Source organism: Haliotis cracherodii, unplaced genomic scaffold (assembly GCF_022045235.1).
Source record: "Haliotis cracherodii isolate W230 unplaced genomic scaffold, xgHalCrac1.p SCAF_7, whole genome shotgun sequence".
Classification (NCBI taxonomy): Eukaryota; Metazoa; Mollusca; class Gastropoda; order Lepetellida; family Haliotidae; genus Haliotis; species Haliotis cracherodii.
In genome coordinates, this window is record NW_027266330.1 from 51,527,787 (window position 1) to 51,539,971 (window position 12,185).

Consider the following 12,185-nt stretch of genomic DNA (forward strand, 5'->3'; position numbering starts at 1 on the left):
AAGAAACATGTTGGGAATAATAAGATTCATGTCGTGTGAAAAGTCAAAGTTTTCTAAAACATTGATGCCTTCTTGTTGTAATTTGTATACATTTATGTGTAAAGTGTAACTCATGTACCACCGTTGGTGGTTCCTTTGAGTATTGAATGGAGTTGACTAAATAAAACGCGAACTCTTTGGTGTTATCAAATACATTGGGTGAAGCGGCATGGGTTGAGTCCAGTGTTGCGAGTGGGTTGTCGATCAGCATTCATGGAATTCCCGACGTCGATATAATATTGCGATCTATATGCTCAAGCAGTTTACATGGTAATACTTCTCTCGGACTTATGACAAGGCACCGAAAGCAGCACGGCAGCTTCGTAAGCCCCATGAGGTGTGCACCCCTAGAGAAAACTAATCAAGCCTTGCAAATCTTTCGTTCGACACCGCACGTCACCATTATGACGTTATATCGCTCATTGTGACGCAAAAGATATGACGTCACAGTCGTATATAGGATAGGCGCCAAATGACAAGCTCTCTGTTGTCCTCAAAACTTGAAATACATTCTCTTGGAAGAATTCTTTCGTGTTTTCTGCACGAAACGGATTGCCACACATCCTTTGAATATTGCTGTAACCACATAATATGTAATTGTACATATAATTATTTTAATTTGACAACATACAATGACTGTAACAAAGCACTATTCTAAAAATATTAGCTTCCGCGGTGAGGCGGTAGTCAAATCGGCTGTTAATATCAGAGGGAGTATATTGTGATTTGATACCTCTGGTTGGCAATTCAAAATCGAATATTTCCCCAATTTACGGTAGAATATTAATGTAGTGGTTTGAGCATACTTAAGGGGGTGGATTTGGCCAATCATTATTTACAGGCTAACATTTATATCTTTCAGGGCATGGGTGGCCAAGTCAACTAAGGCGCCGCAAGTGCTGTGCAAAGTCGCGTCCCTTGGGTACGCCAGATGGTGGGTCCAAATCCTAGTTCGCCCGATTATGTTTTTAGGATTGTCAGCACCATACCCGTGCTCGTGAGTTTCACCAAAGTGGTAAACGTCTGAGAGCTGCATCATTTCGGGCTTTCCTCCCACATTAATCTGACACGTCGTGATAGAACTGGAATATCGTTCAAAGCAGCGTTAATCCTAACGCAATCGTTTAAACCTTACCTGGGAAGTACATCAGCTGTTCCCGGTAGGCTTAAACGACCAAATGTTACACTTATTGCTATAGCTAACTTCTGGCTGAGTATAAAACCATTATAACAGTTGACGGCGAACGTAGAAAAGTCAAGATGCAGTCACATTTACGTCATGCGTTTATGATTCTATGCATTTTGTGCATGTGTTTGCTGGTGGTGTTCCTTCGATGGTCCACTCTCTTACCATGGAGCAGAACAGAAACAAGGGATCGACAACATACTATAAGGTCAGTTTTATAATCTTTTGTCGTCTCAGATGCTACTTCATGTATCATCGCCCTTGTGGTCTACTACACGTGGGAGAAAAGCATGATTTATTTCAGTTTTGCTGGTGATACTGATTATATGATACGCGGAAACCTCATTTGATACCGCTGACATTAACTGATTTTGTTCACATGATTATATGGTCACATGAACCAATGCTTTTCTAAAATACTTTCTTACTTTTTGTTAGTTTTCTTTTCGACTATTTGTTCTTCGTGAGGCCTCCGAAACTGTCGTCCGTTGGTCTGGCGAACACAAACACCAAGTATAAAAGGAGGCAGTGTTCAAAAGTACGTGGAGTTGGGAGCCTGTGATCATTGAAGTATTCCCAAGTGGTTGAGCGGTTACCGTATTCTGTTACCCTTTCATCGTTTAATATCCTCTTGTATAAAGTCTGTAATTGCCGATATAGGTTGTACAAAGTAACATAAGTGATAGTGTAAACAGATACAGTGCTGGATTTTAATGTGAATAATTCATTCATTCAGTCATACCAAGCTTTGATAACATGAATTAAAAATATATCTTAGTAAATTACCACTTTGCTTTGGAATTCCTCGACGTTGGCTTTATTGTTATATACTTCAATTTGTGATGAACAATTAATTCATTTTTTAAATGTGTTACATAAAGTTACATATTTTGGCTTTCTGCACTTAAGGATAAGAAACTTTGCGGACAAAGGGTATCAAATCAAAAGTTTCATCAGACGGAAAAGTAAAAGAACCTCCAAACAAAACTAGATTGCAATCAAGTGTAAATCACCTGCACGCGAGAAAATGGTTTTAATCCACATTATAAGTTCACGCTAAAATGATTCACTTTCTCTACACTCTCAGAAACGATGGACTGTAGATTCATTCAGGTTCTGCTTGCACAAATAACAAAAGTGTTCACCAGGTAAAGTTCTATGAAAGAACCGGAACTGCCAACGTCTTAATTTAAGATCAGGGATTGTTTAGAATGGTTTTATACAATATTCGGCTCATTTACATTCAGTGAGGGAGTGACTGAGTATGCTTTTACGCTGCGTTAAGCCATAATCCTGCATGTTCCCATGTCGGCAATCGAACCCGGGTCTTCGGCGTTACGAGCGAACGCTTTAACCACTAGGCTACCCGACCGCCCCTTATATTCAGTAACGCACTGGCTTGAAGTGAAACATTTCCAATATGATTGGACCATGTCAATGGCAACTCCAATATATACTGAACCGCAAAAGAAACGTCACCCCAAATAGCATTGCATGAAATGTTGTCATTTAAATATCTGTGTAATCTGTGTAAATTTCCTAAAATTTAACATTACTTTGTCCTGAAAAATAAGGGGGTGAGTATGGTTTTACGCCGCTTTTAGCAATATTCCAGCAATATCACGGCGGGGGACACCAGAAATGGGCTTCACACATTGTACCCATGTCGGGAATCGAACCCGGGTCTTCGGCGTGACGAGCGAACGCTTTAAACACTAGGCTAACCGACCGCCCCCTGAAAAATGAAATTTGATGACAATAAAACCGATCGCCGAAACGCATCACGGCAACGGCTACGGTAACCCTATGCACGTTATGAGTTCCGTGCAAATTGAAATGTACATGTGTTCCTCCATTTCTTGCCCTATAAAAATCCGACCAGATCGTATAACATTCACTCGTTATTGAGTTGCTACCACATGCAAATATTGACAAGAAATCAGCGATCTATAGCCCTAGGATGATTGGAAGCTGGACAAACCGCCCGCCAAGTAGCCAATGCGTTTCAAGTCCACGTAAGGACCACCAACGGTACCAGACCACCAACACTACAGATGACCAACCAGGTAGTGGAGACCAAGGGTCACCACCCGACAGCATCTTCAAGATCGCTTTGTTACTGCTGCGGAAACTGCTCGACAGACCATGGGGACACACCAGCGACACATTAGTGCGGACACCGTGAGTCGACAATTGACACGTCCGCTGTCACAGGCCACACCGAGGGCCCATTCTGTCACCGCGTCATCGCTGGGATCGTCTTCAGTGGGCAACACAGCACCAGCATTGGCGCCACCAGCAGTGGGGAAGAGTCCTCTTCTCAGACGAGAGCCAACAACAACAGAGAAAGAGAGAGAGAGAGAGAGAGAGAGAGAGAGAGAGAGAGACACACACACACAGACAGAGACACACAGACACAGAGAGAGAGAGTCTGGCGACGCCGTGGGGAACGTTATTCGGATGACTGAGAGAGACTCATGGGGTGGTCCGAGTATCATGGTGTGGGTTGATTGCTCTTGCACGGAGGGTCAGCCCTGTGGTCTTCTAGAACATCGGTCCAGGGAGAAGCAATGGTGTCACAGCAGCTCGGTACATTGATCAAGTCTGACCACACGCCATACCTCATTTGGCACGTCGCCCCAACCACGAGTTTCAGCATGATAACGCCCGTGCCCACACTGCGAGGGCAACAAGAGACTTCGTCCAACAGAATGGCATCAGAACCATGCAGTGGCCTGCCCTCAGTCCAGAAGTAAATCCCATTGAGCACATGTGGGACGAGATTCAAAGACGGCTGAATGACGTCCGACTAAGGCCGACAACTGCAGTTGAACTGCATCAGGAGTTCCTCAGAGTGTGAGCTCAAGTGCCTATGGCCTTCATCAGGAACAAGAACCATTTATTAGTTTAGATAGGGCAAAAACTACCAAAGCTATGGGGTTGATTTCAATTCATTCCATCAATTATAGGAGGAGAAATGTTTATAGACTGGTTGGAACATTAGCTATTTCCCATTTTAAACAACCTCAGTGTCATAGTCATGGATAACGCAAGTTAACACAACGTCCGGGAACCAGATACTGTCGCGCCAACCATGAGTAGTCTGAAGACGACCATACAGGAATATATGACATGGTCGACTTCAGAACATCTGAAACGAAAGTTCATGGAGAAAATTCGGCTGAATAAGAAACCAGTAAAATACAAGACATGTCTGCTGGCGGCACAACACGGTCACGTTGTTTTACGTACGCCAGTCAGACATTGTGAGCTCAAACCTGTTGAGCCTATCTTGGCTAACTGTACAGGGTGGCAAGACATAACACAACATTCAAACTAACACATGTCAAAGGGAGAATCAACGCAGTCTTTGCTAGCTATCAGTCTTGTTGAACCAGTTATGCCTTTGGGTGATAGTACAGATTCATCTACGTCATCAGCGGAGATAGATACTACATCAAGAAATCATCCATAGAAAAACAAATACTTCTTGATTCCAAAACAGCAAACTTCCAGTGCTCATCCCATTTCATAGCGTTTAACTATTCCATCATTTATCCAAGCAAATATAATATAGTGCAGATCCTAAATTGCTACCCCATCAACGCACATGTAAATTAAGTACAATAACAGCAATATTTTGAGACCCCTCACCCGCTTGAAGCGTCCGTAAAATCACAAATATCTGACAAGTCGGAGCAACAAATCTTTACGTTGTTCTCAGGCAAGTCACCATTCTCAGAATAGTGAACATTCCATCTCTCAACTATCTGATAAACAATTGACAATTAAAAGGAAGTTTCCAACAGGAGGAGAAATTGGCAGTTTAAACCATTTCTCAGTAAGATGGAGAAGCCCACCCGGCTTTAAAGGAGAGAGGGAGGATTCACACATAATTGAATACACAGAGAAAGATCAGAAGAGCTGACATTGAACTGAGTGAACGTAAGTTCGAACAGAGAATGATAACTAATCTGAAAGCCCATCAACCTCCATCAACAAGTTTCCCATTGCGGAACTCATCAGTTGTATGTTGTACGTTCAACAACCTGTAAACGTCAGCATGAACAACCCACAACCACCTGGAATTACGACATCCGCTCTACAGACAAGTGAACCAAGTGTGACCTTTACAATGTCTACACACACGCCTGCGTTTAGTCTGCTCAACCCACACGCATGTTGTTGGTTGTCTGTTGGTTTCACACTAAGTTCTTTAACGTACAGATTTCTGAATTAACATATTGTTTCAATTTGAGAATCGAAACGTAAAAATACTGACATATAATTTTATCGACACGATACTTTTAGAATACAAGACACAAGTTCATTGTTTTTTCCAGTGTGACAAACAAGTTCAGCACCGTTCGGTCAAATCAGTGGATAGTTGTGACAACGATCTCCTACCCAACTCCGGACATCAAGTTCCTGGCAGAGATTCCTGGATGGAAAGTTGTTGTTGTCGGGGACACCAAGACTCCAAGGGACTGGAGGTAACCATCATTACAGTCTAAGAGGGAATACAGGATTTCAGTCTTGCAATAACGTGTTCATACACCTGAGGTTTATACACATATATAATTTCACTGTTACTGTCAGCGATTTATCAATATTACCAACAAGGGTGGACTGATTGTGTGTTATGACTTTCCTATGTTTGCACATTTGCATCTTAGCGATTCTCAGTTCTGATTGGACAACTGACGCCACAGTGCTTCATTCTTACATGACATTACGTCATCTGAACAATAGGCTGCCTTTAGTGAAGTGTCATTTTCTGTCAATATGTAATATATAGACTAACTTTCTCAAAACTCGGAATTACGCACATATGTCCCTTGTAAGTGATTGTTGTACGTCCCTCCCCTAAGACCTGGATTAACATTATTTATTCACACGTTACAGATAATCCGTAATCCTTCGAAGCTTGTTGTTCAGTCTCTAATATATTATTTCACTTAATGTATGCAGATCAGTGACTGCTGCCCACTTCCTTTTGATCGCAGCGGTCTGGTCTTGAAATATATTGTCATTCATCCTGGAACGGACAATACGTTTGCATGGAAATCACCAAAGCTTTTACTCACTACGAGCCTTCAGGCTCGAAGTAGAATTTATGTACAGCATGTGTTTTGTTTTCATGAATTAACAGCAATGGGTCATATTTAGCGAGTTCACATACGTTGGGCTTAACTGGCTGTATTTCCCATTTGTCACATTTGTTATTTTATCAGCAAAAATAATATTTTATTGTATTTAACAAGGCTTTAATGATTGATTCCAACAATCAATTTCTTGAATATACAAACATGCTTATATTAGAAATAATTCTTCAGTAAACAGTCTGTTTTATCAAGGAAGGCTGAGTTGAGTGGATTTCGTTATTCTTACTATGCAACGTTTCGATACAAATGCATGGTGAAGTAGACGGGGTCACGGCTCTCACAGGCGTCTTAAGTGTGCAGGACGCATTTAGCTGTGCAGGGTTGCGTCCCTTGGGCACGCCAGAGACCTGTGCTCCAGGTACTGGTTCGCCCTGATTATGTTCCTCGGTTGTCATCACCATATCCGTGGTCGTGGGTTTCACCAAAGTGGAAGCGTCTGAGACCTACATCAGTACAGCCTTCCCTACCACATTAAGCTGTGATATATCTGCAATATTGTTCAAAGGGGTGTTCAACCAAAATCCCTCATTCACTGCTGAAGAAGGATAAAAAAACTAAATTGGAGTAACTTGACTAAAATTACTGAATAACTGAAGTCATGCTTTAATCTGGCACAATGTCTTTATGAACTATATTTGGATGAAGTTTCGTAGATCGATACATGTTTCAAAAAGCAAGGAATCAGTCACATATTGGTATTTATGTTAAACATTCCTCCTTTCAGGTACCCAAATTGTATTTTTCTGAGCTTAGACGATCAGTATGGGCTTGGTTTTGAGACGACCTCTCATCTTCCAGAGCGGAGCTATGCCAGAAAAACAGTTGGATATCTGTTTGCCATAGCCCATGGCGCACAAATCATTTATGAAACTGATGATGACAACCGCCCACTCGATTTACTGAAACAGTTCATTCTTGAGCCAACAATGTGGGGTCTTTTGTTTAAAGGAGAAAAGCTCTTCAACCCTTACCGCCATTTTGGACAGCCAACATTGTGGCCAAGAGGTTATCCACTTGGTTCCGTAGGAGAAAATATCACACTGGAGTATGAGCTGAATCACTGGAAAACCCCGTCCATTCAGCAGGGTGTTGTGAATGGTGATCCTGATATGGATGCCATTTTTAGACTGACCCGGAAACAGACCCATTCTCAGCTAAATGTGACCTTTGATGACCGAGCTCCACCAGCAATTGTCCCAGCTGGGGTGTTCTCACCCTTTAATTCCCAGAATACCCTTTTCCTGTATGATGCATTATGGGCACTACTGATTCCAACTACAACAACGTTCCGAGTGTGTGACATCTGGAGAGGCTACTGGGCTCAGAGACTCCTGTGGGAGATGGGAGGAAATGTAGGATTCTTCCCACCAAATGCTTTCCAGAAGAGGAATTCCCACTCCTACCTCAGTGATGCAAATGACGAAAAGGATCTCTATTTCCAAACAGAACGCCTTGTGACCTTCTTGTCCAAGTGGAGATGTGGAGCAGAGAAGTCATTTTTTGACTGTGTGAAACAACTCTCCAAAGATATGTCTGAGAACAAGTTTTGGAATGAAGGTGACGTGATCCTGACTTCAATGTGGATAAGAGACCTCAATACCATTGGCTATGGGGAACCTAAAAGAGTTCCCCTTGGGTCTATACCTGAAAAAACCCTTCCGATTTTAAATAAAAGGATTCAACACCAAACCAGGAACACAAGCAAAATGTCCAAAGTTGTTTTCTGGGCAGCAGAGCAAACACCTCCTTTGACATATTCCCCAGAAATTCAAAAGACAAACGTTTTGTCTCGATTAACCAAATCGGCATCTTATTGCAAGAATTACCCATATAATGGTTCAATATTTGACAGTTCAATGACCATCCACACCTTCTCCAACATTCTACTGATTGTTGTCTTTAACTTCCCCCACTACCAGAACCTAGATCTCCTGGAGACTATTTATAGCATTCATTTTCCAAATATCTTATATTGTGGTCCGAGGAAAGACCGTTTTGATGCATACGCAAAGCACCTTACAAAACATGTCTCCTTTGTTGAAGTTGATGTTGGTAATGGTTGGTTTTCCCAGAACTGTCTGACACAAGCAATGAAAATTAATTATAATGTAGATGGGTATCTCTACATCGGCGATGATACGTTGGTCAATGTTTGGAATCTACATAATCTTCCATTTGATAAACTTTGGCTCGTTCATGCATCAGTACTGCAACAGTCCAAGAAGACGAAGTGGCATTGGTTCAACAAGCCAAGTGTTGGCCTGAAAATGTATCAAGCTGCCCTAAACGCATCAAAAGTCTTAGACAAACGTCGGTTTGACAGTTTTCTTCAGATGTTAGCAAGGAATACTAAAAAGGTTGATGGAGTCTTGCACGCAGCTTCGGACATTGCATATGTTCCAAGAAAAATTAAAAATGACGTGATATATTTCATGGAACATTTTTCCAAATTCAACCTGTTTGTTGAGATAACAATTCCTACTGTTTTTGCTGGAATTGAAAAGTGGGAAAATGTCCACAAGATGCCAGGAATGTATTTATGGTATGATGGGAAAAGAAATCATATCGAAAAATATTTCAACAAGAATGATATATTCCTTCATCCAGTTAAACTATCAACTGTACTGAAGAAAGGTAACAAAAGACAGTTCTTTTGTGGGACGTATCTACCTTTGACAATGAGAATGTCTCAAAAGGAATGAACAATACATTGCATCCATACCCTTGTAAGGACAATGCCCAAACCTGGTGAAATCTCCCATGTGATTTACAATACGAACATACACATACACGCCCGGACATTGACTGCTGGTGTGGGTGATCAACAAACTGTGAAATAAATGTAATGGAATCTTAAAATATCATCTTGCGGTCTGGCCGTACCAATGGAACGTGTGTTACAGACTTAAAGCTGAATGTGTTCCATGCCAGGCCTAGCATACACCGTCCTTGGAGCAGGGCACCTTGACTTCATGTTGGGTATGTGATGAAGCCATGTTACATTTAAACTCGTGATATTCCCCAACAATTATGATGGGTAGGATATGTAATTTAAATTGAAGATACTCAAAGACAGAATAGTGCTTATAAAAGATCAAAACTGTAAATCAACACTATTTCTACACACATGGTTATGGTTTAAGAACAATATTACAAGGCAGTAGTTCAGTCAGCAGTTCTACAAGCTATTCTACAATCAGTTCACGATTTCACTGTCAAAAGCAAAAGATTTGAGTAGCTTAATTTTATGCAAATAGTAATGGAAAACTGCAATATTTTATTTCACAGACACGGGGGCACGGGTGGCCCAGTCGTCTAAGGCGCCGCGATTTGCTGTGCAGATTTGCGTCCCTTGGGCATGCCAGAAACCTATGATTGTGGGTTCGAATCCCGGTTCGCCCCGATTATGTTTCTAGGTTTGTCAGCACCACACCCGTGCTCGTGGGTTCCACCGAAGTGGTAAACGTCTGAGACCTGCATCACTTCGGGCTTTCCTTCCACATTAAGCTGACACGCCGTGATATGACAGGAATACTGTTAAATGCGGCGTTAATCCCAACTCACTATTTCAAAGACACAACTTGCTTCAATGTATTGGCTTCATGTATTTCATGTGTGCATTTTGTATGTTTATGTTTGCACTGTCTTATATAGAACCAGCTGTTAATAAGTTATTACCCGGAGAGCTATTTACATAAGCAAGGTTTGCTTGCTTACCGATCCAGATTTAAAAAAAAATAAATATATGTTTAAACCATACCTTAAACACAACATTAAACGATAAACTAACTCAATCCAATACCAAGCACTTAGGATAATCACTCGCACACAACAGGGCACCTCGCTAACCTCACTGCAGGCCCTAACAGGCGAAATCCACTTGGATTTACGCGGTGAACAGTTAACAATAAATTTCTGGGCCTCAACCCAACAAAATACCCTTATCCAACAAATCCTTAAAAATAATATAAACCTAAAACGCCAAACATTAGCACGGAAAGCCCCATAACTAACACCAATTTCTCAACGCACACTCAACTACTTAAACATACACAACCTAAACGATTTAAGGCTGTACACAAAACCAAACAACATACATATACTCACACACAAACTGCAAATCCGCAGTATAGACACTTCACTCTCCCCCAAACTAAATGAAGAAACAGACCACAACACCGCCCAAACCATCACTCCTTCATACATACACGAATAATGGCCACATTGGTGTCACATATATACCCAGGCTCGAAACACACAGGATTCGGCATCCATATATACCAACCCACAAAAGAAACAAAATGCCATAGGCTCCTAAATAATCAATCAATTTTCACGGCCAAATTAAAGGGGATGGTACAGCTCTACATAACCCCAAAATTGAAAAAAAAAATTAAAAAAAATCAAAAAACCTAATCCTTACTCACAAAGTGGACACCAAGCTATTGAAAACAAAAACACAAGAAATCGACCTAAACTAATTCAACAGATACCTAAAAGCTCCAACAAATTCCGCAATCATGGTGAAGAAATAGAATTCGTATGGATCCGTGCCCACGTCAGAGCGATTGGTAACGAACACGCCGACAAAGCAGCCATTTCTACAATACAGGAGAAATAAACACCAACATACCAATATCTAAAAACGAGATTAAAAGTATCACTAAGAGTAAAATCTTCCAAACGTGGTAAAGCTAATATCAGAAATCAAACTGTCAACTAACACAGCAGCTCTAGAAGCCACTGGGCAGTTATCTAATTACAGACAGGACACACTAAACCAAACTCTCGTCTACACACAATCAGAAAACACGAAACAGGTAAATGCCCTCACTGTAACCTAAAGGAAACACTTGAACACAAACAATTACACTGCACACATCACCAACAACAAAGAACAACCCTCAAGTCCACAATAAACTGCAAAAACCAAACCTCTCTGGCAACAGTTCTAAACCCACGAAACGACCTCCAAAACTTCAAAGCATTAGGCATTTTCCTAATGAGAACAGGCCTACTATGCCGCATATAATAAACTATAAAATCATGCTATCACCAATCTATGAAAACCAAACTACAAACCCTTAAAAAACCTAAACAACAAAAGAACACAAACCACACAAACTCCCTTAGCTCCCCCACCTGTATCAATCAATCTTTATTTCTAGTACTGAAAAGTACCATAGGCCTTTAGTGCATATATACAGTTGCAATGGGTGCAATAGGAATTACATATATCGTAACTAAATATCACATCTAAAATGCAGAGGATCTAATGTTCATTGCCTGGTATATATACATTGCAAGATATTTTGTGACTGTTTCATTTTGAGATGACATGAGGATATAAAAATTTTCTATTCTTTGATTCAGATAAATATATGAATGTATGTATTCTTTTCTGATATTTGCATACGATGGACGTACTAGCAATAAAATGGTATTCATCTTCTATGTGTTTACATTTATATCCAAAAGATATTTTTGAATGATTTTAAACAGATGAAATAATTTAACTTCTTGTGTAAACATAGTGAAGAGTACCACTTTTAGCCACTCTTTTAGCCTTTTTCTAAAATGAAACGATCTGGTACTGTTACATGTTTCTGTCTCCAAATGAATACTCGCAAGATGGGTGTATCCTTTTGACACCCGAGGCCCAGTTGTTTTTACCTCTGCTATAGTAAAGAATCATCATGTTATAGCATTTCTTTGGGGATCTGGTACTTGGCACTTTAAGCAATTTTATCCAATATTTTATTACTTTTATGTCACTAAATATATACATTGGGTAT

The 12,185-nt window shown here is 40.7% G+C and overlaps 1 protein-coding gene across 1 annotated transcript; it reads left to right on the forward strand.

The window, feature by feature from the left end:
- Positions 1 to 1,155: 1,155 nt before the first annotated feature.
- LOC139447372 (uncharacterized) lies at positions 1,156 to 11,805 on the forward strand. The gene is made up of 3 exons (XM_071228688.1): positions 1,156 to 1,433; positions 5,569 to 5,718; positions 7,115 to 11,805. The coding sequence occupies exons 1-3, from the start codon at positions 1,300 to 1,302 to the stop codon at positions 9,090 to 9,092; spliced, it is 2,262 nt and encodes a 753-aa protein (XP_071084789.1). The 5' UTR covers positions 1,156 to 1,299; the 3' UTR covers positions 9,093 to 11,805.
- Positions 11,806 to 12,185: the final 380 nt, after the last annotated feature.